The sequence below is a fragment of the Sphaerodactylus townsendi genome, linkage group LG01, assembly GCF_021028975.2.
Source record: "Sphaerodactylus townsendi isolate TG3544 linkage group LG01, MPM_Stown_v2.3, whole genome shotgun sequence".
NCBI lineage: Eukaryota > Metazoa > Chordata > Lepidosauria > Squamata > Sphaerodactylidae > Sphaerodactylus > Sphaerodactylus townsendi.
This window is the reverse complement of record NC_059425.1, coordinates 90480613-90508575: the sequence shown is the minus strand read 5'-3', so window position 1 is coordinate 90508575 and position 27963 is coordinate 90480613. Positions and strand designations below refer to the sequence as shown.

The following is a 27963-nucleotide window of genomic DNA, read 5'->3' as shown; positions in this document are numbered from 1 at the left end:
AGGCGGAGTCCCGCGGGGATCCTCCCAGCAGCTGCCCAGTCCCGTCCCGTGCTCCATCCAGCCCTGCTCGACTACGAAGCAGGAAGCCTTAGCACCCTTTTGGGGGGAGTCCACTCTAGACCCATATCCCCGAAGCGACCAGCACTCTCTCTTAGCAGAGGACGAAGTAAGTAGGGTCCCGTGGTGGCCTCTCTTCCCCTGGTGCAACACGAAGCGTCCCTTGCATTTGTTTACAGTTGCTGTAGCTACGAGAGCACCTCAACGGCGAGTGCTTTAATCTGCTGGAAGGATTTCTCCGTTTCCTTCAACTCCAGGCAGGTTTGAATAGACCCCAGCCCTCCCGAATCAAGCAAGTAATTTTGGGAAGCGCGGAAAGGAGGATCTCGCCTCTGCTTCCCAGTCTTTTGGTTAGTACGGGTATCTCCAAAAAACGCCACTACTCCATAATTGCGTGTTCACAAGTTGCATTTAACTGGTTTTCAGGGGAATCACATACGGTGAAGAAGGTATGAGCCCTGAGCTCTACAGTCTCTAATCACAAACTGAAATGCGACGTGTGAACGCCGCCTTTGGGTGGCCAAAAGGGCCGGAATGCCAGAACTGGATCCAAGTGCAGTGAATTCCAGGGATACGCCTCTGGCGCTCACAGGATTTCCCACCTGTCCGGCTATGCTGGGAGACAGTGTTGGGTATATTTACATATTAGCAGAGTAGAACAGAAGAGGCAGATTCTCAGTTGCTTTTTGTAAATGAATTTACCAACTATAAAGAGAGGGTTACATGGAGATAAAATAAATCCTTTCTTTCCTGTTACACATCTACGTTACTGTACGTTTGGTTACATCTTGGTACCTATCAGCTGTCTCGTGCTCGTGGGGATGGTAGTGGTGTGTGTCTGCTCAAAGAAACAGAGTTGTCTTTGTAACTTCAGATGTAGGTGCTCACTAACATGTAAGCAATAGCTATCTGATTGACCAATAGCTAATCAATAGATCAGGTCATAAACAGTGACTTCAGCAACTTGTTTGCATACCAACAATTAACCCTTTTATAACTGAGTTGTGACAGACACTTGCAAAATCCTAACAGGGAGGTGTGTGCCTAGAAGATGGGTGCAGCCTGAGGTGACAGCCTGGGCAACAGGAGAGGAAGCACGCACATTCCAGATTCACAACCGTGGGTATGTGTATGTGTGGGGGTGGGGTGTTGGGGGGGGGAGGAAGGCGGTGATTTCCAGAAGTGGGGCCTGCAAGGGTAGGGACTGGTGATGTGAACTTCCCATATCCTCTTAATTCAGTGACCCACAGGCAGCAGCACCGTTGGGAGTGGAAGAGGTGCCTGTCTCTCAGAGCCACACCCATTCTGCCTGGGCACTGTGGTGCAATGGCTCTCATTGAGGTCCAAGAGTTGACTGGATTTACAGGGTGGATTTTACTTCATCTTATGTCAGCACTTCTATTTAATTTCTTGTGGAAAGTTGCCATCCCTCAGCCTCAGTTTTCTATCTGTGATATTAGGAAATTTCTCAGAGCTGTTGTAAGGCTGATAAAGACTGTAAAGCACCCAAGTCAACAAAAATGGTGTACATGTGTGTAGGTTATCTAACATTTGCTGTTCTCTGACTGATAAAATGTTTCTGATTCTTCTGACAGAGAGAAGCTCATCCTTTGGCACAACAAAAATGCTTATCCCATTAGCCCAAAATGGAGGACCTTAATATCAGTTTTAAAGTTTCTTTCTTGTTGTCTGCTGCTCTCACTGCATATTCTTGACAAGGATTTTGAAAGGGGAGAAATGGAAGCAGATCCTTTGAGAAATAAAGACTGTGTGTCTCAGAGAGTTGCTGAAGATTCACCAGGGTGGGCTTTGCCCCCTCTTAGGAAAACTGACCACCAGGTGGGATCTTCTTTAGGTCTGGGCAGGGCAAATAGCATGAATGAATCCTTCTGTGAACAACCTATATCCTTGCACACTTCTTCAAATGGTATGCTGGGAGGAGACATTGCTTTACCAGGTGACACGGTCCATGCACAAACCTTTCAGGAAACAAAGTCACTCCATTACTTGGCTAGCCCTAGTCTTCTTCCCCACGTACTGCAACCAAACCACACTGAAATATTTCCTGCCTGTCCAAATCATGAATATTTGGGAATTCCATATGTTTCTACTACTGATTCTCCTTTGAAATCTCAGGAAGCCATATTCTGTCAAAACAGGGAACAGGTAAGTTTTTACTCCTCTTTAGATAAGTTATACTTATTGTAATCTAACACTTCTAGTGACTGTACAGCCCATTCATCATTGTTACAGTTGACAAGATATCATCTATATATGGCAAAGGGACTGTAAGGGTAAATACTACAGAACAAAGTATAATTCCTCTCTATATGATGTTGGAGCAGTGTTTGATGTATCAACTTCAGGGGATGGAGCGATATACTAAATTTAATTAATTAACAACAACAACAACAATAATAGTAATATGATCATGCTTTGAAACACATCAATGGTTTGATCATGTCTGTATTAGATTACTATAATGTTCTTCGTACAGGGATGTCTTTGAAAATGTCTGGAAAAATCAGCTAGTTTAAAGTGTGGTAGCCAGTGAAAAAGAAGCTCAGTGGTGAATATGAAAGGTCAAGATAATCAACCATTTACAGTGGTTTGGATCTTGTCTCATATTAGCTAAAGTTGGATTTAACTAATAAGAAATTGTTGTGCATTTCATTGGTCTAGGACATTTATTTCATTTATACTCTGCCATTCTCCGCAGTGGGGCACAAAACAATTTACATCATTCTCCTCTTCTCCATTTTATCCCCACAACACATTGAGACTATGTGTATGCATGTGTGTATGTGTATGACTGCCTCAAGGTCACCACACAGGCTTCCATGGCCTAGTTGAGATTTGAACCTGGGTGTCTCAGATCCTACTGTGACACTCAATCTAGTAAACCACACCAGCTGTTGTTAATTTCTGTCAGAATTAATATTGTTGAGGTTTTGTTGGATAAGACTTCCTAATATTGGTTGTTTCTGCGTTCAGAATCCAGGACAACAGGAACAGCTAATGATACATCAGATGGAGCACCTGCAGAGGCTGGTAACTGAACAGCAGAAAATTATTGCATTTTATAACCCAGGTAATACAGGAATTTTCTCTTTACAGTTTGATGTTTATATTTCTGACAATTGCTGGCATTGCTTCAGCAATGGGACGGACAAGTTGTTTGCCACTGGGAGCGAAATGGAAATTGCTACTGGTGAGCAGGTAGTTCCTCTTCCAATTTTATTTAAAGAGCTAGCTGTCTTTTAGCTGCTGTTTCATTTTAAGCACTTTGAACAGATATCAAGTGGAAACATCTCAGAAATATGTAGGTGTACGTACAGATGCCATGTGCTTGCTGCTCTGAATTACAGCCAGGATGGATGAGAGTACTTGGGTTTAGTTCACTGTCAGTGTAGCAGCTATTTTCTGGCAAAGTGTGGAATTGCTACATATTGCCACACTCATATTACTGGTTTGTTTGTTCTTGCAGGCTTTTCAGTCTCCCCATGTAATTCTACACATTTGTTTGCTACGATGCCGTCCCTTCCAAGAATCCCCACTGCTTTATTTCCTGCCCAGCTCCCTTTGGAGAACGTTTTACCAGTTCAGGATAGTGGATGCTCACCAGTCACCCCCTTACTCATGAAGCACACATTACAGCCATGTGCCACAGGCACCTCAGCAAATGGCAGCTGTTCAGAAGCATTAAGTGAACACCCTGAATCCCAGGCATCAGGTAAGAACCTTGGTATTGGTCATTTTGCAAAGTGGATTGGTTAATGGCATAGTCATAGTGCATCTGGTGATGACTATAATTTTTGTTTTAATCTAGTCAGAGTTTTAAATGAAGTTTAAATGGAGGTTATGGCATTTATTATTTTGACTGATTCTATGGAAAACAGACGGAGTGAAGCATGGAATAGGAAGTACACATATATTTCACTACACTTTCCTTAGTTTTGTGTAGCATCCAAAACAGAATTCTTAAGACTTGGATATATAGGCTTGAAGTTAACACAATCCATGTAATAAAAATAGTAACTTCTGTGGAACATTTTAAAGCATAGGATGCAACACTGAATATATGGATTTTCAGGAAAGGTGGACAAGATTCTTTTGTGAACTCATCTGATTTTCAGACTGACTGGGAAAATGCTTTGAAACTGTGGAAAATGCTGTGTGATAGTTATTCAGATTTTCAAGTAAGCTTTCTTTCTTTCTTTCTTTCTTTCTTTCTTTCTTTCTTTCTTTCTTTCTTTCTTTCTTTCTTTCTTTCTTTCTTTCTTTCTTTCTTTCTTTCTTTCTTTCTTTCTTTCTTTCTTTCTTTCTTTCTTTCTTTCTTTCTTTCTTTCTTGAGATGAACTACACATCCTGTCCTGTTTTTTAGTTTGTTTAAATGGAATAAAGGGAAAATCAGTCTGGCTTGAAAATGCAAAGCAAGTCTTAAGCATGATTACTTGGAGGCAAGCATCCAAAAACCTGATGCTTATGATGCTGTACATTTCTCTAATGATGAACTGTTATTATTTGTGCAAGTCACCTTTCTCCAAAAGGGCTTACATCATTGTCCTCTCCTCTATTTTATCCTCAATGTGAGGCAAGTTAGGCTGTGACTGGCTCAGAGTCACCCAGTGAACTTCCATGGCAGAAATGGGGATTCAAACCTGGGGCTATCAAATAATAGTTTGTCACACCAAACTGACTCTCTATATGGGATTGTAAGGTAGAATTACAGTTTAAGAGAAATGGAATTGGCATTGCCTTTGTGTTTTTTGCTTGCATCTCTGGTGAAGAAACATTGTGTAACCAAAAATGTGAAATGACAACACTGTATTTTGTTTCCTCACAGTGCTTTGTTTTCTTCTAGATTCCAGAAGATTCCAGTGGTCATTTTCAGCATAGGAATATCCTGGCTGATTCAGCAGATCATGCCTCCATTACATTAAACTGATTTTAACTGGCCAAAATACAATTGAGATATCATCATAAATTTTACTTAAATCCCCCTCCCCACAATCTGTTGTTGTTCCAATAGGAGCAAACATTATCTCAAACTCTTAAGTCTTTCACAAAAAATCTTACCAGATAAGAGGCTGAGGAACAGAAAATGCTGCAAAGGACGGTATTATGGGCTTAGTTCTGGGCAGTGTGTTTCTGTGACTATTAAACATATACATTCAAGAAAATAATGAAGTTATTATTATTATTATTTGACACCCCTGGAGGGCTCTGGGCAGTGTACAGCAAAACAACAACTAAAACAATGTGCACAATAAATAATTAATAAATAATTAAAATTCATAACTTGACTCAGTATAATAAAACAGCATTCTAAAACCCGGTAGAGATGATACTGATGATGGCGCCCGATCCCAAGGCTGAGAGGGGACAGATAATACCGAAAAGATGTCACATCGGTAATGCCAATGATGGTACAACATGCAACACAGGGGCATCCAATCCGCGGCTCCCCAAAAGCCCGGTGGAACAATTTGGTCTTACAGGCCCTGCAGAAGTCACTAAGATCCCTGCTGCTGATGGAAGTGGGTTCCACCAGGCAGGGGCCAGGGCCATAAAAGCCCTGGCCCGGGTAGAGGCCACTCGCATCACGGAGGGGCCAGGGATCATCCGTAAGTTGGCCTCAGCAGAATAAAGAGGCCTACCAGGGACATATGGGGTGAGACAGTCCCAAAGGTATGAGGGCCCCAAGCCATGAAGGGCCTTAAAGGTTAACACCAACACCTTGAAAACTATCTGGAATTCCACTGGAAGCCAGTGTAGGCAGCGCAACACGGGGGTGATATGTGCTCTGAAATCAGAAGTTGCGCCGCCGCATTCTGGACCAGTTTCAGTTTCCAGATCAGTCTCAAGGGAAGGCCCGCGTAGAGTGAGTTACAATAGTCCAGCCTGGAGGTGACAGTTGTATGGATCACAGTTATTTACAGAAACAAATGTTCTGTTTATCTCTTTTAATACATGGAAATGTTTCCCAGGACTGTATTTCCAGTTCTCCCCTCCACCAGCAGCTGAGGGAGAAAATGTCTTTGTTCTTGGCTTCTCTACTGATGTTTAGACGTGTCTGGATTATAGTTTCTACAGTTATTGATTGATTTTATACATTCTTTTAAGAGGCTTGCCTTGGAACTTTACCAAATATCAAAGAAGAGAAGGGAGAACAAGAAATTGATGAACACACACCCCTTTCTCACTTTGGAATACGGATAAACACAAGGACTACAAATGTGGATGACAGGTGAGAGTGAAGAAAATGTGATGTTTAGCTAAAGAATGAATGCAATAAGAAATTATACTTGATTGAAATTTTGGTGGAACATTTTGTATTCAGAAAAAAGAGCATACAATATATGTATTTATATTTTTTGTATTTCTGTATGTTTATCATTACCCTTCCCATAAGGAGACTAAGGCGTGTATAAAAGTGTTCCAGTTCATCCACAGCAAATGGTAGATTTGGCTAAAGGTCACCCAAGTGAGGTGATTGAGCCATGTTAACATCTCTTGTATGGAAATGTCTATGTAAGTGTCATGGCACAGTTAGGGAAATCAGAGCTAGTTGATAAAAGAAATGCAAGATGTCCATTATCAGTATTTTATCACCCTCTTCCTAGGAATTGATGGTAACTTCATAAGATTTAACTGTATTGAATTGTAAAAGTAAATGATTATCACATATTTTATTCAAATCTGCCTCCATTTGCTTAGACATATCGGACCTGGAATTGGTGCAAGGCAGATAACATTTGAAGATCTTACTAAGGAGCAACTTAAAGTACATTCTCAAAGAACAGAGAAGCAACAGGAGGTACTATACTATATACTGGGTTCAGAAAACAATCCATTGTATTGGTTGCTTGTGGGTTTTCCAGACTGTGTGGCCGTGGTCTGGTAGGTCTTGTTCCTAATGTTTCACCTGCATCTGTGGCTGGCATCTTCAGAGGTGCATCATAGAGAGAAGTCTGGCCACACAGCCCGGAAACCCCACAGCAACCAGTTGAATCTGGTCGTGAAAGCCTTCAACAATTCATAGTGTTGTTTGAGGGGACTTTGGCTAATAGATTTTAGAGATACATGAACCACTGTTCTTTGTGAAACTGACTGATCTTGCTTAGTTTACATTATCAGTGTGTGTCCATTTCCACCCTTATCTATCTTTTCTGTAGAAGTTACTACACAGATGTTTGGTTAATATAGCAGAGTTTGCCCAGTGACAGAATGATGATATTGAATGTGATAAATAAAATATTCCAATTATTATACTTCAAAAAGTAAAACTCACAGTTGTTCAAGTAGATTCAATTTACATTTGGGTCGCAGTCAAAAGGACAGAGAAAAGTCTACTCTAAAGTGTAGTTGCCCTGTCATAAGTGGTCAGCTTGTCCAGCATCATGTGTATAGAAGATGAGGCATTGTTTCTGCATGAGAGACCCGTAGTGACTTCTTGAAAAACCATGTGGGGAATGGGAAGAACAAATAGCAGAGAGAGAGAAGTCAAAGGATAGCTTCCAGGTTAAAACAAAGATGGAAACATCCCATTCAAAAAGATTACATTTATACACACTTAAAATGATATAGTGCCTCCTAATGTCCAGGCATGTTGTCACTCACTCCAACAGTTACAACTATGGATCAAACCAGTAGTAATTTCTCTGCTCCTTTTCTTTCTATGCTAAAATGTATTTTCAAATATTTTCCACCTCTGTTCCTGGAAAGTTTTGTTCAAGCATAACCCTTCAGACAGGAATGAGGTAATGGCTATCCTAAATTCTTTACTTTGGGAGACAAAATGATAAAGAAAATTGCTCATATGTCTTCTATGGTTGTCTCCATCCAAAGTGAGCAAGGAGCCAAAATAAATTAATGTTGGATGTCCTAACATCAGCTAATTCTTTCTTGAGGCTTATCACTGGGAAGAAGAGACTAAATTGATGGGAGAAGTTCCAGTGGTAACAGTACTGTACATGTTTTTAAATTCCAGCATAGTCATTATCTCCAAATAATATTAATAAACTCCTGAAAAGAAATAATGTTCTCTTTCGACAAACAGCAAATAAAAGGAAACTAATAAATACACTGTAGATTATTTTTTGTTTGTGAGACAGACCCTCAGCCCCACACCTAATGTTTAAAACAATTTTGGCTCTAGTTTTAATAGTCCATGAATGGTATAACCTGGCTGTGATTTCAATGGAACTTTCTTCTTTATACTAGTTGCCACTCAGTGTATGACTTGCACTGAAATGTGGAAGACATGGGGCCTGATGCAAAAATATGAACTGGAGTCTGTCCTTTTGTTAGAGGAGAAATATTGGATGATTGCAATGAGGAATCCCTATGTACACTTGAGACTTTGTTCTTTATCAAAGAGAATGGCAAGCCACTTGACATATCGGATTTTGGATTTAAAAATTGAATGTAGAAATGATACTTAAAGCACATAGGTGAAATGCCAGTTAAAATCAAAGGCGCTTTGGAGTCATAATTTCCCTGTTTAGAAAGTTCTGAAGTTTCTGCCTTGCTTATGTATAATTTCATCACTTTTAGAACTGTGAGACTGAAGTGGCTGCTCGGAAGTCATTCCCGAAAAGTGAGGAAAACACAACAAGGCTCGAAAAAGATAAGGAGAACACTGGCAAACAGCAAACCAACCTTCTCAGAAGAGTCAGCTTTGATTGCCAAAATCACTGTGCACAGTCTGCCCACTGTGACACTGCAAAATTGTTGGGAAAACACCTACAGCTAAAAAGACAGAGCAGTAGTCCTAGAACGTTGTTCATGGATGACAAAACTACAAATTGTATTACCTCCAAGGAAATAAAATGTCATCTTAATAGTCTGGAACAAAGATCAGAAGAAATCAAAGAAAGCAGTAACACCAGTGATCATGATGGTGAAGAAACGGTAACCAAAAAAGAATCTGATGTATGTTTTCAGATTAACTGCACTGAATGTCATGAACAAACAAATAAAATCAGGGCAAAAGTGACTGATGAAACTGACATACCATCTCCTGCTTTCCAAGACCATTCAGAAGGAGATAACAATAGATCCATAGACACTAACATTTCAGTGTGGCATAAGGAGAATTTGGAGGTTGGTGCATTACAGGTAACAGGTTGGTCCACAGATGCTTCAGTGAGTATCTTTGACACTCAGAACTTCAAAGAAAATCAAACAAATCCAGAAAATCAGAATTCCAGGCTCCAGATTACTCAAGTCGTGAATGACCAAAGATTGGAGGTCAAAGTGGAAAGTAGTCCTGAGTTTAAGAAGGTCAACGATCAAGTAGTAAAAGTTGTAGCTAGGTCAAATAGAAAACAGGCAGCCATGATAGCTGATTTACGGAGGAAGCAATACCACAGTGCAAATATTTCTGGCAGATGGAGAAGAAGACCCCCTTCAAGTGATTCAGTCTTCACATCTACTGATAGTGAAGATGAAAACAAGTTTCATTGCTTTCAGTGCCCTGTAAGGTCCAACACTCACAAAGCAACTAACACAGATCAAAACTTGGATCTTTCTGATGCTGACTATGCTAATGATGAGCCCAGTGGCCCTGAAGATGGAAAATACCCTGCCAAAAAGTTTGTCCAGGAGCTAGCAAGTCAACAGGAAGCCTCTCTCATTACAAGCAGCAGCAACGAATCTAGTGCTGAAATTGACAGCTTGAAAGATACAATGACTCACTATCCTCTTAAGAAGACTCCTTTCCATCCATCAAAAACTGCAGAGGATGGAAGAGAACCTGAGACATGGAGAGAAAGCAATGCCAGCACCAGTACAGAATGCAGTTTGCAGCCTCTTTCTTTGGCAAGGGACCTTGTGGCCAGCCTCTTCCCGGTTTTCAAGACTAAAGCAGGTATAGGAGATGAGAAAGCTGCACTAGGTGAGGCCTATTACAAAGTCAGTGGTGTTTTTCTTTTATATATTTCCACATTCTGCAAATGATCAATATTCTTGTTGCACGGTAATCTGCGGAGGAAGGATGGAACTCCTTGCAGCCCAACATTTGTCTCACTTCTCTTAGAAGCTAATTCCTTGTCCATTCGTCTCAGAATCTTTTGATAACACTTCTTGTCTGTTATTCCTAATCCTTTTTATTCAGTCAGTTCCAGCACCTTCTATTTTGGGCTGTCGTTAGCGACATTTTTGGTCAGTATAGAAGTATTTTGGGATACACAGTTTCAAGGCAGATGCATACAAATATCCTGTTTTTCAGTTTCTCCACTTACATTTGTATTGCTTACCATGAATCAGAAGTAGCTTAACCAGGGATGATTGTATATGAGCAGTTTATCAGCTTCTTTCAACAGTAGTCTCCGATTAGGAAAGAGCTGTGCTGTGTCAGGGTGGCTTAGCACATTATCCATTCAGCTTATTTGATCCCTACCATGGCAATATGGAAAGTTATGATTTTGTGCACAGTCTTACCAATATTGCTGAATTCTGCTTTGCAGACATATCACAAATAATGCAGATTATGTTTTTAATGCAAATAAACTTGAACTCTTTGAGACCTGTGTGTAACCAAGCCTGAATAAGATACTCACTACTTGATTCTTGCCAAAGTATTTGATTCCCAAGTGCAGCTTTCAGCACATTTGGCTCTTGCTCCCAAACGCACTAGAGATTTCATCTCAGGTTGATCCATATATTGTACATGGTGGTGATCTGGAGACCATCACAAGCTGTGCAGTCACCATATCTGTCTTTCTGGTGTACATTGGGGTGGAGTTCTCATTAGATGTTTCCTTGGCTTTTCATTCTGAGTTGTAGCGCCTGGGTGAGAATTCAGGCACCTACCTCCAAGTATATGCTAGGCAGCATGGATTCCCACCAATGCTCCTCTTATAAAGAAAAGAACTGTATTGTAGCATAATAAGGATTAACACATTTATTGTAAGAAAAGTTTATGTAAGACAGAATCCCTATTGTTCATGCATTATAAATGGGTTATAAACGGGTCCCTTAATATTTTTTCCTCTTACAGTGTTGTTCAACTTCAGAGCTCTTTGAATTCATATGTATAGTATTAGTACTATAAGTTTGTATATCAACAGCCCAATCCACAGCCCAAGGCAGCTGGGGGTGGTGCCACTGCCACCCTGCTGCCTCCAGAGGGCTTTCCAGCAGCACAAAGAGAGAGAGAGAAAACCTTCCCGGCCACCTGAAAGCCCTCCATAGGGGGAAATGGAATTATACCACCCAAAGGGTGGTGTAAGTCCGTCTTCCCTGCTGCTGGGGTTCCTGGGGCCAAAGCCTGGTAAGAGCTGACTAACACTGACTCTGCTTCCGGGGAACGCTTCCAGAATGCCCCCAGTTGCATTGGTCTCCATGTTAGGCATTAGTCCTCTACAGTTGTGTTTTGCACTAGTTGCCAGTCACAATTAGAGTTCTGTGAAACTGCTCAAAGATCCCAAGCAGTCATATCTGTTGACAGATGAGAAAGATCCAGATGATATACTTGTTACCTAATTTTAATCCCAATTTTATTCATACAGTGACTATGAAAACCAATCTCAATATATTAACATGAACATCTTTTTTAGAGAAGGTTAAAAAAAGGCCCACTGACAAGTTGGAGGAATGGGAAACAGATGTTGAAGTACAGCACCAAGAAACCTCTCTGCTAACTCAGATGAAGGAAGAACAAACAAAAGCAATGGCTTTTCTCAGGTAAATAGGAATCCCTACATCTATGAGATGAGTAACAATAACATATTTATGTTAAGCACTGGCATTGAGATTATGTTATTCAACCCAGTACTATAACTACTGTATGACTCTGTCAGCTATTCCCCACCACAGTTTCTCCAAACGTTTGATGTCCTCCACATGTAGCACTTGGGCAGCCCAATCCAGAGCTCTGGGTAGCCAGGGATAGCACCACTGAGGCACTGCCCTGCTTTCTGGTGGCACAAAGAGGGTGAGAAACCCAACTACCTCCCCCGCTTCCAGAAAGCCTTCCATAGGGTGGTGTAAGTCCATAGCCTGGGCCCCTGTGTACCTGGGGTGGAAGCCAACTAATGTTGCCTCCACCCCTGTCCATGCCTCTGGAATGCACCCAATATGCTGGCAGGGCCAGCAGCAGTGCTGAAGTGCTGTCTCAGCACTATATCTGGGCAACTTGGAGGGCTGCGGTGGCTGCCTGCTGGCAGATTTGTCCCTCTGCTGGGGTAAGTGCTCCAGGGAGTGCAAATCCACTGTAGTGGCCCCATGTTGCCTCCAGGAGTCACTTCAGCTCCCCCTCTAGATGGGGCTGTTACTCTTTATTCACTACTTATTTCCTGTTTCGATAGAAATCAAATAAATCAGCTAGAGGCCTTGCAGCCTCAAGTGTTGCATCATCTAGAAGAAGGCAAGAGTGAGGAGGTAGTGGAACTGCAAAAAGAAAATGAAGGGTTTAAGAAACACATAGTGAAAGAGGAGGAAGAATCAGCAGAAATAAAAGTGAGTTGTATTCTGTGCAGTGACAATGTCAAAGATTTTGATTTAATATTTCAAATGTGTGTGTATAGCTGGCAGCCAAATAAGAACCACTTATTTATTACTGTTCCTGTATCTTTAAAATCAAGTATAATTACCAGGAACTTGGGATTGGGGTATATATATATACAGAATACATTTTATGGTGTTTTATGATTGAACCCCACTCGGGGACATCAGTGATGGGTGGGAAATGAGTGCACAGATAAATAAATAAAATTATATTGTCAATTTTGTTGTGGCACCTTGGTGTTCATATGTATACATTTGCTGTGAATGGGTGGGACAAATAACCATTTCAAGCAAAATCTAGTTATGAAAAAAGAATCTTTTTACTCTGGGAGATCTAGGTAGAGGTATATTACATTTCAAGAGGCATAAGGATATTGACTGATGATTTAGTCCAGTTGTTATGTCTAGGGAAATTTACCTCTAGCAATCAGATTGGCACATGCTTCTCCTCTCTTTTCCTTCCTTGTCTTTCATTAGTCCTCTTCACCTCCACCTGCTGTAGAGAGGCGGGAGGCCGCTGACAGCCTTTAGTGCCAGGAGCAGTCCCCTTTAGAGCAGTGCTTGCTATTGTATTCCATTTCCCAATCTGTCAGTTCCGGGACCCAACTACCTTTTACTTCTGCTCTAATCTTGATTCTTTCAAGAATCCCCCCAATCCCAATGCTACTCATAGGTCAAGGAGTGCTGGGCACACAGTTCTCCCCCTCCCCTTTGCCATAGAGCCACCCTTTCTCTCAGCTTTTGTGCAGAGGCCCATCTTTGAAGACTGTTGATGGTAAAGAACAGAAGACGGTTGCATGTTCCTCCCTTTCAAGCAGGCATGATTCTCTTTCCCTGGAAATGCCTGCTTGAGTCAAGCCCTTGCCACATTCTTTATAAGACTCAGCATTGGCTTTTGGCTCATAGAAGTATAGCTGGAAATAGATTAGATTCCAGGGAGTTTCTTATAGGGGCTAACTGGGAAACAGAAGAGGGCCTCATATGATTTAACTCTGGTCTTTTGCAAATTCATTGTGTGTTTTTAATAGCATATCTGCCTTTTTAATAACAGATGCTAAGGCAGCAAATATCAGGGCTACAGGAGGAGATTAGGAGAAATGAGTCTTGCTGGCATGCTGCCCATGATGAGCTGAGAAGTCAGGTGGAAGCCCTGTTCAAGCAGAACCTGAAACTTCAAGATGAGCTCAGAGTTTCTGAGCATCAGAGGATGGAGGCCAAAAGAAGTCAAGGATCTATGGATTTTATTGAAAGAGGAGCTGAAGTGCCGGTACTTTAACCTGATCTCTTGCTTGCTTATGATTTTCCTTTGTGTCTCTCCTTCCTGGCATCTGTTTCAGATAGATTATAGCTTACCTTTGACACAGCCACCCTTCAGTCAAAAGATGGGAAGAATTACCATTCCAAACTGTTGCTTCCTAGATCAGGCATTGTGTATTGCTGCAGGTGGATGAGTGGAGGGTAGTTTAAGCCATTTGTGACCACCTTGCCTAAGATCCACCTGCAAGGAGTCACTGAAACCTGCTCTGAGGAAAAACAGGTTGGATTCCTTTATTAGTGATGTACTAACCTTTATTTGTTCCTCTTTGTCATGATTGATTGGAGTCAATCTCCCAAAAGTTCACCCAGTCTTTTCCCAGTCAGAGTTTGGCTGGTACATATGCCTTCTTAATTTTCTGGTTTAAAAATAAGATACACAGAATAACTGCTGGTTCTAGGGCAGGGGTAGGGAACCTGCGGCTCTCCAGATGTTCAGGAACTACAATTCCCATCAGCCCCTACCAGCATGGCCAATTGGCCATGCTGACAGAGGCTGATGGGAATTGTAGTTCCTGAACATCTGGAGAGCCGCAGGTTCCCTACCCCTGTTCTAGGGCATGTGAAACATTTTCAGCTGTTGATTAATTGTAATTTTCTCATCAGGTTTTGAAAGCTGTTTTGGGAGGGGCATCACCCCACAATACACTGGAAGAGAGACCATCACGAGGTAACCATAGGAGTTGCATCAGTATGCACGTAAGTAGGAAAATACCCCTGGATGAATTGGTCCCTAGGAATGAGAATATACAAGCATCACATGAGACCATGATGCACTAAAAAAGGTGTTGGCCCAGGGAGACCTAGGCTCTGATCTACAATGTGAAAATTAAACAGCATTTTATTTCCTGACAGTGGTCTCCAGGGCTCATTCCACACATGCAGAATAATGCACTTTCAAACTGCTTTCAGTGCTCTTTGAAGCTGTGTGGAATAGCAAAATCCACTTGCAAACAGTTGTGAAAGTGGTTTGAAAATGCATTATTTTGCGTGTGCGGAAGGGGCCCAGATGACAGCTCAAGTTTGGAATGTTTTCTAGGCAAGAAGTTCACCGGAAAGGACTGAGTCATTGAAATCTGCATCAGGAGCACACAGAGAGAAGAGCCCACCTAAAACTCTATGTAATCGAAATGTGACACTTACAGGTCGGAGAACATCTCATCAACCACCCTTTGAAGTAATGCAGAGTCTCTGAATAGCCTGGCTTATGCTTATGTAGTGTTTATTAACTTGTGTTTCTAAGGTTCCTATTTCATATATGTCCTGCATAATCGATTCCAGAGGTTTATGATCTTTGAAGAAAATATGGATAGCAAGGGTAGAAAGCAAGAGTCCTGCTAGCAATGCTGACCAAAACACAAGGGGTGCCTGAGAGCAGACTGAGATATTAAAGCAAGAGCAAGGCCAAGTGACTAATTGTTACTCTTTCATGTCTAAGAAGCTAACTCCATGATATGCTGTTCCTGGAATGCTAAAATGGATGGATTCCAATCAACACATGCAAATCACACTTGCTAATTGCACCCTTTACACTTGTTAACCAATGCAAATAGTTCTTTCTCCCACCCTGGACATTCCACAGGTATATATACGCCTCTTAGGGCCTTTCCCCACTTACCGTTTGGGGCGCGCTACTCTCAGCGCGAGTGATTTCTGTCACGGGATCGTGTTCCCCACTGCCAGAAGGTGCCATTTCTTCAGCGCCAGAAATGACGTGCGCTGAGGGGACGTTAGAGCATCAGAGTCGGGGTGGCTGCATTGTCGCCACCTGGACTCGTGGGGAGTGCCACTGGACCACACGCTATTTGGGGAGAGTAGCGTGCAACAAACGGTAAGTGGGGAAAGGCCCTTACTTTACTACTGTCAGATCCTCTGAAGATGCCAGTCACAGATGCAGACAAAATGTCAGGAGAAAATGCTGCTGGAACACGGTCATACAACCCGGAAACCCTACAACACCGCAGTGATTCTGGTCATGAAAGCCTTCGACAATACATTTCATTCTTCATCATTCATCATTCGTTTAGGTTTTGCAAGAGATACCACTTTTTGTAAAAAGCATATGCAAATAAATTAACCCTGGCTTGTTAATATATGTTTACAGAATTCCTCACCAAAGTCAATACTATCTAAAAGAGCACAGCTATACATGGAAAGTAAGAAGGATGAGGATGTGAAAGAAAAAATAGAATATCCAGATGGAAAGGTAAAATAATATAGACAAATATAGAAATGGAAAAGCAATACATTGGATTATGTAGATATAAAACTCTGAGAATCAAAACAGTCTGATTTCTTTGTTATGCTAAGGCAACTGTGGTTTTTTTTTAGCTTTTTTCCACTAATAAGCCATCTTTCTTGCCCCTATCTGGCAACCACTAGGGCAGACCTGGGCATTATACGGCCCATGGGCCACATCCGGCGGGCCGGATGACCCTGACTGGCCCCCCTGCCTTGCTGGGGAGCGAGGCGCCTTTGAAAGCCCCACAGAAGCCGGTTGCCTTGGCTGCCTGCTTCTGCAGGGCTTTCAAAAGCACCAGTCAATGAAAAAAGTAGGTCAAGGGACTTAAGTCTCCCCACTTGCTTGATTGTCACAGTGGACAACTATGCAGGTAGGTTAAGCCTGTGGTTCTTTGTGCCAAATAGTGTTGTATGCAGAACTGTTGCCACTGATTCCAAGTTGATCTGTGCACCTGTCTGTCACTTATCAGCCCCTATTATGCAGAATTGAGTCCAGCCTTTTGGCCCGGCCCTCCACAATATTTTCTGTTTCTTATGCGGCCCCATGGAGAAAATAATTGCCCACCCCTGCACTAGGGCTTGGTACATTTTTTTTAAAAAAACTGAGTCTCACAAAATCAAATTCTATGATTGGTACCTAGCTATAGAACAGCTCCAGTGACCCAAGACTTTTTGGCATTAGGAATAAAAGGTTATATTATTCTGTGAGCCAGAAACTGTATTTTATTTAGCCATCGTATAATTTGCATAACTTACTGCTTATAAGGAAATATGTAGTTTTTATCAAAAAGCTTTTTGAAACCACTGAACAAATTCATGTCAGTAGGGTGTCATTTAGAAATACAGGTTTTGCCCACATGGGTTTTATTTAATTGGTTCTGGCACCTTATGTGTGTGCTGTCAACTCACAGCTGACTTATGACGATTTTAGGATTTTCTGGCCCCACACTACATCAGTTTATCCCCTGATTTCTGCATGCATATTTGTGCCTTGAGTTTTCACTTCTTCTCCACTACCCAACCCACCCCAGTCCTCTTGAGACTACTTTTATCCTGATCTTTTTCTGGAAGTTGATTTTGAGTTGTCTTTTTCCTCAAGCATAATGTTTTGGTTTTCTTTGTCCTGCCTATTCCCACACATCTACAGCTCACTTTTGATGACTGAACTGTTGTCACCACTCCCTCTCCTCCCCACAAAGAGAAATAGTCTTTTTTTAAAAAAAGGCACTCAAATAATGATATATTGATTTACCATTGTAATTATAGGTTTTTTAATTCCCAGCTTTCATTTTTTTTTAAAAAAAGGCTCTAGGTAGAGATTTGTGTTTTTCTTACATGAAAGCTGGGAATTCAGAGGACCTGCTTAAACTATCATTACACTGTTGCAGCATTTTATTGATATTTTAAAATCTTTAAAAAATATAGCCGTGATGTTGATATGAGCATACAGAAAAAAATAAAAGCAGAGAGTATTGTTATGCCACTGATGACAACGGTACCCTCTCTTGAAAATATTGACTATTTAAGGAATGAGTGGAAGAAAATAAACTGACTCACAACTGAGAAATGCGGAGGGTGATCAGACCTGTGCGGAAGACCTGTGCCCCAATTGATTTCAGTGCTTGTAAATGGACTCCCCCTAAAATTAGGAGTAAGTTGAGCATGCAGAAAAACCCATGAGCAAGACAGCTAATACTGACAAATATTTATTTCCATGGCAGCTCTTCATGAGTTTTCATACAAATTGCTGCTTTGCTGTGAGCTTTGATGACTCAAGTCTTGGTTATACAACCAATGGATTGTGATATCAAAGCAACTAGTCCACTGGTAGTCATAAAGGTTATGACACCTCTGCTTTCCCAAGCCTATTCTCATATGACAAAATATTTGGCCGATCTGTCAGTTACATCAGGACTGACAATTTACTGTGATCTAGTTTTCAGACTTCAGAAGTAAGTCAGTAGGTACTGGTTATATGGAAGAACATGTTGACTGGCAGCTGATACTTTTAGGACCTAAGCACAAGTTATGTGAGAGATCCTGCTATGGAAGCTCCTTTTTTAAAGGTATTAGCCCTGGGATAATGATGATTCAACATGCCTAAAACTGCTGGCCAAACTGAGAGCTACCATTTGAACACTGTCTTAACTAGATAATGTGCTGGAGTGCTAGACAGTTGGTTTCCTGTGACACACTCATCAGCTGCAGAAAATGTTCACCAGAACATATTCCCCATCTGCTCGCTGAGAAGTCTTGGATGATTTCCCAGGAGCTCTCTGTGTGAAGTGAAGCTAACTTCTTTTGGAGCTGCCATGCATGCAATGGGGTCATGTTGTGCAAAAATAAAACTGCTTGCAAACATATGTCCCTGCCATATGGTAATTCATGAAAAGGGCAATTTGAAGTCTTCCACAAAGAATTGGCAGCTTCCAGGGGAGATACAGATTATGCTGATTTGTGGGATAGAATTTTTAATGTAATTTGTGCCAGTCACAGATTTTAAATCAGCATAAGTGAGGCAGCAGGTTGTCTCCTTGCTTGGTAGTTTTTAAAATACATCATGCAGCTGCTATTTGCACATCATTTCAAATCACGGATTTTTTCCAATAACTACGCTTTTTTTCCTATTGATCCCTGTCCTGAAAAATATAGTGGAAATGGACCATGTATAATTGTATACAAGCATAATCACTGTAGTGTTGAACAGTTTGGCTAACACTAAGAATAGAATTCCATTCCCCCTAGAAGGATCTGGAGTGCCTATCCTGCAAGCAATCTGCTTGCAAGTGGGCACTCTTTAAAATGGGGCAATCTTTAAAATGGGGCACCTACTTGCAATTGAATTAAGTCATCCTGTGCTGATCATTGCACGCTTGTATTGCAGATGTGCAAAGAGCAACATAGGAATGAATGAGGCCTGTACAGGCATAATGAGTAAGTTAAAAAGAAAAGAATGTGGTTCAAGTCATACTTACACAATTGTGGGGCTTTCCAGCCATGGCAGACCCTCAAAAGGCAAACCCTTTGGCTTTCATCCTGTTGGGTTCTCCAAATCTCTAAGATTATCCTCTGGGGTCTCCCTCATCACTGGCTTCCAGAACAAGTCCCAAAGGAAGGAGCAGTCTTCCACCCCTCTTCATATATTGCTTCACCCATGGTTCAGAATCTCATCCAGTGTTCTCTCATATCAGAATCTAGGTAGTGTACCCAATCCTGGAATGATTCCTTTTGAAAGGCATTGCCAGTTTCAAGGCCCAGTTTCAAGGCCCAAGAAGCTTCCTGGTCCTTCTTTACCAAGAGGCCTTAGTAGCCTATGTCCTCCAGACCCTTACCATTCTCCACTGACTGTGCCCACTCCCAAATGCTATTTATGTGTGCTGTAACTGCAACAATGTCTCTTCTGGTGTTGGAAGCCTCCTGGTTGTTACTTCCAGTTTGCCAGTAAGTGTTGATTATTGTCCTTCATGGCTAGTGGCCACCATTCATTGTAGTGTCCTTTCGCAATGACAAACCTATATTTGTTTTATGTTAACTGTTTAACAGTAATGATAGTAAAAAGAATTCTGGAAATTGTGATTTGGCAAGGGCACTGAGAATTATTTTTAGAGACCCCAAGCTCTCTTGTTTGCCCTTTGAGGAGAGCTGGCAGGAGGGCTCGCTGGAATATCAACACTTACACCACATGTTTGATGGTAAAAATTGCTGGCAGAGGCATACCAGGGGAAAATGGTGCCCCAAGACATCCATTCTCCGGGCGTCCCCACTATGCCTGGGGTGGGGCCCACCCCCTGCCTCACCCATGAGCCCCTTCCCAGTTGCCATGTCCCCGAGCTTATAAAGGCAAAGGCCCCAGCACGGAGCCTTCCAGTTGCTTGGGAGGGCAGAAGGGACTGCCAGCTGCTGCTTGGAGCCGGCAGCCAGGAGGGGGCAGGGCTTGGGGGGAGCCGACTTCCTGGTCACATGGGGGGGCCGATTTTGTGACCTCGCCCTCCCAGCCTCTGCCAAACAGCAACCTGCAGCTGCAGGTAAATCTGGGCAGTGTTTCTGGTCTTTCTTGTGGAGATGACACAACTGTAAAACTTGGTTATGGAGCAGAAATTTCCTTCTAGAGCTAACCTGAAACTGGTGTTCTTGGATTTAAGCTGATTTAAAGTCATCTTTTAAACTTTTGCAGTGTTTTCATCTATTTGTGGGAGCTGGATAAGAATTATTTTAGTGGAATATGATGCACTAGGGTTATTGCATTAAAGCCTCTCCTTACCTACTGAGCACTTAAGTCCAATATTCATTAGTTACTTTAGAACAGGGGTCTGCAACCCGCGGCTCCGGAGCCACATGCGGCTCTTTCAGCCTTATACCGCGGCTCCACATGGCCTGGAGGTCAGAGGGTAGCGTGGGCGTGTCCCTCTAGCCCTCTAGAGCAGCGCTGGAAGGAAAGGTGAGTGGAGGGGCCGAACCGGAGGCAGCTCTCTGCGGAGACGCCTCTCTGGCTCAGTAGATCTTCGTGGCCGTGGAAAACGGGTGCAAATGGCTCTTTGGGTGGTAAAGGTTGCCTACCCCTGCTTTAGAAGTAATGGAATTGGAATCTATTTCAATCTAATCACTCCAGTTTAGTTGGTTGGTAATTGTGGACTGGGCACACGCGTGTGAGTGAAAGTTGGAGAATATGTATTCTCACACATTTTGTCTTTATTTTAAAGACAGAACAGCTGTTTGTTGATGGACGCAGAGTTGTGACTTTCCGCAATGGCACAAAAAAGGAGATTAGTGCTGATAAAAGGACCACTGTTCTTACTTTTTTCAATGGAGACATTAAGAAGATCCTGCCAGATCAGAGAGTGGTATGTTCACATCTATTTCATTTTTGCTTTGTAGGGTGTTTTAAACAGCATGGGAACAGGAAGCACCTGTCACTTGTGTAGCAAAGACAAGTTGGCCTCATGTTACTGGAGAAGCAGGTCAGCATTTGGGCCTCTGTGGGGAATGTCACTGGTCAGCATTTGAACCTTTGTGGCTCATGGGCTTCGGTAGGTCCCTGACACTGGCCCTGCTTACATGTTTCCTTGTTTCTACATTAGTGGTGCAAACAGGTACTGACACTGAAAAGTACATTTAAGCCACAATAATATTATTTGTGCCATATATGCATGTTAAGTTGAGATAAAAAACAGACTAAAATGGATAAAGGAAGAACAGTGAATTACTTGCAGACAGGGCAGAATAATAATGTGATAGCTGACAAATCAAATTATGTTCTTGTCAATGCAGGTTTTAGAATGACAGTGTAAACTGATAAACACGTAACTATTTACCTCATGAATGAGAAGTCAACAGTTATGAAACACAACCACACCCTTCATACTCAATATTTTGATCCTGCACAGACATTTCAGAGGTTCTTTTTTTCCATGTGGCAAGCAAAGGGAAAATAAATGAAACGTTTATTTTTGTCTCAAATCTCATGGGAAATTTTTTATATAAGGTACTTAAAAAAAAAGATAAAAACTCAACAAATCTTTATTTTCTCTCTTTGCAGATTTACTATTATGCAGATGCCCAGACAACCCACATCACCTATCCAAATGGCATTGAGGTACTACAGTTTCCTAATCATCAGATTGGTATGTGATGTTACAATGAACTTTTAAAATCTGCCGCCTTCTGCTACATCTCATGGGTTTATATAGCCTAACAGATGCTTAATCTTATAAACTGTTCCCTCCTTATATGGGCAGGCTGGGCCATCCCATGCTTCTCCGCCCGAATGCCAACGGCTTCACCCTCCCTCCCTCCCTCCCTTGTGGGTCTGAGTTTTTTGTTGTTGGCATTCTGGTTACAGTGATTGTTGTTATTTGCATTTCATCTGTCACAACCTGGCGGGTTGCACATAGGGACTGATCCATTCAGGGGAAGAGGAGCCTGGGGGGTGGAGTGAATCTGTGAACCACATGCCCAGGCAGGGGCTGCTGGAGGGTCATGCCTTCTGGCAGCGGTGGGGGGGGGTTCATCCACAGGCCAGCACCCAGTTGGCTCCCATTATCTTGCTGCTCTGGGCATTGGTGTTTTCTCCCATGCATCGGGCAGGGGGAAAGTTATCTCTGGGGCACCACAGACATGCTGCCCAGTGGTCACTGCAGGACAGCAGATGTGCTGCCCAGTTCCGGATCCATCCCCTATGCTGTACCTCTGCTTTCTTTTACCAGCACACCAACAAAATGGCTACAGCCAAATTTTACCCACACAATGGGTTTTTTCTGTGTCTCCTTCTGCAAGTGGCATAGCATCTATGGGCCTCTGTGGGGTGTGAGGCCCCGGGTGGAGGTGCAGAGGCATGGCCGGGCTGTGGAGGGGATGTGGCAGGGCATTCCAGGGGCATTCCAGGGTGGGGATGAGCGGCGCTGAAGAAGGGGCGCAGGTTGCGCATGCGCCCTGGGCACAGTTTCCCCTTGCTCTGCCCCTGCCTTCTGCACCCATGGACTGCTTTCTCCCCTCCTCAGGTAGCAACATATTAACACAGTGTCACACAGTGGATTAATATACTCCTTTGTTCAAATTCCTTACTGCTAAGTTGAGTTATATTTCTGCTGAACTATACATTCTTTAAAAAAAAAAACCCGCTTGTTTAGTTTTTCAGTGATATTGTATTTGGGAAAGCATGTAATGGAAACATTGGACCCAGTGGTGGGATTCTAATTATTTAACTACTGGTTTGCCCCCTGACCCCCCCGCCGTGCCCACCCGCATGCCCTACATTGCCCCCCTGCTGCTCACCTACCTGGCTGCTGTGCCACCCCTTTTCGATGTTGGGCAGGGGGGAGGTGAGGGAAGGCAGTGGCTGCGGCTCGTGCCTCAGAGCAGCCATCCACTTTTAGCAACCAGTTGTCTGAACTGGTGCAAACCAGCTGACTGGACCTGAAACAGGGATTTTATTGCTGAATTCCAGAACATACTTATGGCTATTTTAGACATACCGAAATTCCTTCATGGGAGGTACTTGCAAATTGGAAATAGTATGTAATCTGATTTTAGATTGTTGGATGGAATGGGCTGTGCAGTATTGCTGAATGTAAGGCTTTGAAGGCTCAGGGGAGGACAGTACAGAGTTAGTATATGGGTAGATAGGATGCTCTCTATCCTTTCCTTTGTCCACTGTTCCTGCTTTCCCTTTGTTACCCAGAATAGTCATCTTATAGTTCCTTCCTTCCAGTCACTTCCCATCTCTCTCTTGTCCTCTGTCCACCATGACAGCTGAACATGGTTTCTACAGTCTTTCTCTGTCCTTAGATAGATATCTAAAAGCCTTTACTCTGCCCTTCTTACCTTAGTATGGAGTTATCTCACAATAAAGAATGTCTATTTCTTTCTATGTAACAAGCCTAAGGGTGAACTTATTCCTCAAGCACTCAGACTATAAAATTCTACTGTGCAAAGACTGGAAAAATTCTGCTGTGTAAAGACTGGAAAAGAAATAGTCATCCATATTTCTAAGGGTAAACTTTCTTTCTTTCTTTCTTTCTTTCTTTCTTTCTTTCTTTCTTTCTTTCTTTCTTTCTTTCTTTCTTTCTTTCTTTCTTTCTTTCTTTCTTCAGAAAAACACTATCCAGATGGTACTAAGGAAATTGTGTTTCCTGACAAGACTATTAAACGACTATATGATGGAGGTCTTGAAGAAACTATTTTTCCTGATGGAACATTTGTCAAAGTAGAAAAGTAAGTAATGAAAAGAATATGACTCAAGCATCAGGGAAGGATCACTATTTGACACAGCAGTTGGTTCTGGCATATCTTATCAGTCACTGACACTGATTTTCATGGCTCAGACTAGCCCAATCACATCAGATCTTGGAAACAAAGCATGGTCAACCCTGGTTTGTACTTGGATGAGAGCTCAGCAAGGTTAATCCAGGATTGCTATGCACAGGTCAGCAATGGCAAATAATCTTTGTTCATCTGTTTCCTGAAAACTCCATGGGGTGGTCATAAACCAGCTCCAATTTGATGGAGTGAGTCCCTGACCTTGGCTGTTTTCATACTAGCTATATAATCTGGAAAGGGCACAATCCATTAATTCTTTTTTATGAACAATATGCTGTGATTATTGCATTATATTCCATTTTTCTATGTACTATTTTTCTACATATGTCCTATGGTGACACTGACATGCCTTTCCTGGCTGGGAGATATCAGTGCAATACAGGAATTCATGGCTGGTTACCTACAAGGCATCTGCTGAGTGATGGAGGCAAATGTATATTGCTGCAAGATTTCTTGTACAGATGTATTTCCTCAAGCCCCACTTTCACTTTCTATTCTCCCTGCGGCAAGTGAGACTACTTCTAGCATAAATTTAACCTTGCTTCTCAGCCAAAGCAGGCAGAATTGGCAGTAAGCACAGCTTTGCCGTGGACCTCTTTCCTCCCCCCACAGCCAGCCCACCTAGTCTCATTCCCTGACCCTCATGCTGCTTTGTATGCTTCCCCCTCTACCTCTCTAAATGCTTGTATCAAAACATTAATAGGAACAACACAAACAAGATCTCTTTCTGGCTTCATCCCACCTCCCCTGCTCTGCTTCTGTCCTTTCCAAGGATCAGGAGGGCATTTTTAAAACGTTATTTCAAAGAACACTGCATTTTAAATCAATTTTCCTGGCTGCAGCAGGGGTAGTAAGAGAGAGAGAGAGACTGTGTGTGTATAGGGGAAGAGAGGGGGATCTAGCACAAGGTCCCCTTTTTCAGCAGTGTGTGGTCCAGGGAATGACTTTGTTTCTTTTTGGGAGAGGGATTATGTTGGGGAAGGGGCTACAATATTGATATACTTGCTATTACAGGTATATCAATATTAATGCAGTTTAAAGGGCTTTAACAAAGCCCTTGCAATTACAGGTGTTACTAGATCTGTGCCTTTAAGAGGAGTTGATGGGTGGAGTTAAGAGAACCAGGAAAAGCTGCAGAGTCCCATTAAGAACAGCAAGCTATTTCAGGACAGGCAGAGAATGGCTCCTTGTGTGTAAACAGAGGAATATGAGGAGACCCCTCTGTAAGCCCACTGTGCACTGAAGAGCCCCTGAAGAACCCCGAGGTAAGCATTCTATGCATAATGGCCCTATATGCTATGTTGATTGTTGGTGCTCAGAGACAACAGATGTTAAGCAGTCAAGTAGTGCCTAGTTTGGCATTTGTGGTGACAAATTGTGAAAAATTTAAGCAACAAATTCCTTTTTTTTCTAGAATGGCTCACGGATGAACCGTTCACTGCAACAGAGAAAAGCAGCTGCAAAACCTAGGCAGTAATCGATATTTGCCCTTACTATGACAATGTTTGTGAACACCTGCGATATGATATAAATTGCTCTTAACCTTATAGGTTCAAAAGGTCTTTTTCAAGCATTCGGATCCAGGCACTGCCAAAGGCAGCACAGTGTGCTGCATGAACATGTGATTGTTCTAATGTAATGGCTCATATGTAATTTATATGTAATTTACTGACTGCATGATGAAACTTTGTAATGTAACTTCATCAGCATGAATGAAGCTCCTGTGGGCATGAGTGCTTTGAAATTTCATGGTTTATTTATTGCTTTACAGGAATGGAGCTAAAACCATCTTGTTCAGTAATGGACAAAAGGATATTCAAACTGCAGAGTTTAAGAGACGGGAGTACCCTGATGGCACTATAAAGACAGTGTATGCTAATGGCCATCAGGAAACCAAGTCTTCTTCTGGACAGGTTCAATTCAAAGATGAGAAGGGGAGACTCATCTTTGATCAAAAGTAACCTGTTTCATCTTCTGGGAGTTGTTCTTTGTTCATGTGCATACATCATTTAAAGCAGTTTGTATCTGAGATGTACTGTTGTCATTATACTGTAGAGTTAGTTTTCTTTCTCTGATTTTCTGTTTCCCCTGCAACAAAATGGTGACTCAGATGTTTGCTATGAGAAGAAATACAGAAAAATGACTATACTATTTTCTGTTTACTCTGTGAAAAAGAAATGGACTGAAAAGGTTGATATAGAAAATCAAGAAAACCAATTCACATTGTAATATTTTTTCTGAAGTCTCGGAGTTCTGTTTGGAGGTGGGTATCCAAACCCTTTCAGCAAGGAGTGCATTAACTCAGTGCACATATATTATTTCTAGCAACAGAAGGGAATTTTATTTCTTTAGATGTATTAATTGACTTTGTGAAAGACTGGTTAAGCATATCAACTGATTATCAATTCAGTATTTATAACAGTTTACTTTTGTAATACTCATAACAACATGAACTCAAAATATGAACTCTCACACATATTCAGAAGGGAATTGTTTCATCTGAATGTACCTTCACTTCAAATTGGTTCTTTTGACCCATTTTAATTTTTTTAAACCAGTCCATTTTCAAATGCTCACTTGCTAGTGGGCAGCCTTGTCCAGTCAGCTTCCTTGTGACTTAGTCTCTCAGTTTCTGCTCTGAGTTCCAGTTCTTGACTGCCCCTGTCCAGGGTGTCTCTTACTCCTAACAAACTCCCCACCTGACCTGTTCCAAGCTCTTACTTACTGTCCAGCATTTACCTGTCTCCATAGCAACCAGAGCCCCTTAGCAGTTTATGTCATCCTCCTTTGGCCACTCATTATATAAAATTTACCACATCTTATTCTTTGTGTCATTTCTTGGATGGTTGATCTAAAGCTGCTACTAGGTCTGCCATTCATTGACATTATACAATCTCTGCCACTGCTTTAAGAGTTGAATGTAAACCTGTGGCAAGGTTTGTTTTACCTAGACATTCTTTTTTGTTGACACTGGATGAGGAAATTCATACTTTGTTTTGTTCAAATCTTACTATATAATTGAGCAGCATGTTCCCAACAACAAAGCAGAAAAAGCGAAAGTCTCTTGGAGATGTAGTTCAGAGAATGCCATTTCTCATGTACAGAGAGACTGATAGGACTACAACTTCCAGAATCCTCCTCACTCACTTTTTAAAGTTCTGGGGTCCTCACAGGGCTGTCCTATTCCTTGCCTGAGCCAATATGTAGTAGAGGTCCTCGCACAGCTGTTCAACTGCTTGCCTGAGCAAACTCTCAAATAAGTCAGCAGTTAGCCTGGTGCCAGCACACAGGACTGAACAGGCCACTCTGCCCCAGGCTGTTTGGGAAAGAGGGGCAGGGCTCTGGCTGAGGCAGTGTGAGCAGGGCTGTGGGGGAGAGGCCTCACCATGCCCACCCAGAACACTCCAGGCAAGCTGCCATGAATTGGGTTGAGGATGAAGAGAGAAAAAGAGAGTTGGAGTATGGAGAAGGAGAATGAGTGCTGGGGAGAGGCAGCAAGAGAGAGCAAGAGAGCTAGGGTAGGTGGCCAGAAAGAGAAGAAAAGCTGGGGTAGGGTGACAGAAACATAGAAAATAGGGAGTTGGGGTAGGAAGAGAGAGGTGGAATAAGTGGGCAGATAGAGTTGAGGTAGTGGGGGCAGAAAGTTAAAAGTATATGGGGTAGTGGGACAGAAACAGAGAGCTAGGATAGGAGGAGAGAAAGAGCAGGACAAAAATAGTGAAAATTAAGAGAAGGGGTGGCAAGAGTGAGAAGCAGAGAAGGGGAAAACAAAAAATTGGGTAATATCTCAAGTCCCCACTTGGGGGTTCCCACTTGCTAGAGGCCATTGTGTTTTTTTCATGCAATGGGCTCCCCATTTTCACAGCCACCCTCTTGTCTCCCTCTCCCTTGCAAAATCAAGATTCAGCTTTGCAAACAGGTGTGTGTGTGCCTTTGGAGATGTGGAGGACTCTCCCCACCTTCACAGGCACCCTGCTGACTCCTCCCACCCTTTGAAAAGCTGGGATCCAGTTTTGCAAATGG

The 27963-nt window shown here is 42.3% G+C and overlaps 1 protein-coding gene across 3 annotated transcripts; it reads left to right on the top strand.

The window, feature by feature from the left end:
• Window positions 1–55: 55 nt before the first annotated feature.
• LOC125427863 (centromere protein J-like) lies at window positions 56–27963 on the top strand. 3 transcript variants are annotated; one of them, XM_048487424.1, is made up of 17 exons: window positions 56–166; window positions 1653–2223; window positions 3052–3148; window positions 3545–3790; window positions 6184–6307; window positions 6778–6877; window positions 8617–9958; window positions 11622–11748; window positions 12372–12522; window positions 13622–13837; window positions 14491–14583; window positions 14924–15061; window positions 15989–16090; window positions 20826–20966; window positions 21662–21746; window positions 23715–23835; window positions 25712–27963. In XM_048487424.1, the coding sequence occupies exons 2-17, from the start codon at window positions 1795–1797 to the stop codon at window positions 25899–25901; spliced, it is 3702 nt and encodes a 1233-aa protein (XP_048343381.1). In that variant the 5' UTR covers window positions 56–166; window positions 1653–1794; the 3' UTR covers window positions 25902–27963. The 3 variants fall into 3 exon arrangements, with proteins under 3 accessions (XP_048343381.1, XP_048343396.1, XP_048343389.1); XM_048487439.1 differs by having other exon boundaries at window positions 21662–21718; window positions 25712–25820; XM_048487432.1 differs by lacking the exon at window positions 56–166 and adding an exon at window positions 376–407.

Excerpts from the sequence above, each read along its gene's own strand:
- LOC125427863 (XM_048487424.1), top strand. The coding sequence starts at position 1,795 with ATGGAAGCAGATCCTTTGAGAAATAAAGACTGTGTGTCTCAGAGAGTT. Across the intron at positions 3,149-3,544 it reads TATTGCATTTTATAACCCAG|GCTTTTCAGTCTCCCCATGT; the intron begins GTAATACAGGAA and ends TTGTTCTTGCAG. Across the intron at positions 15,062-15,988 it reads CTCATCAACCACCCTTTGAA|AATTCCTCACCAAAGTCAAT; the intron begins GTAATGCAGAGT and ends ATATGTTTACAG.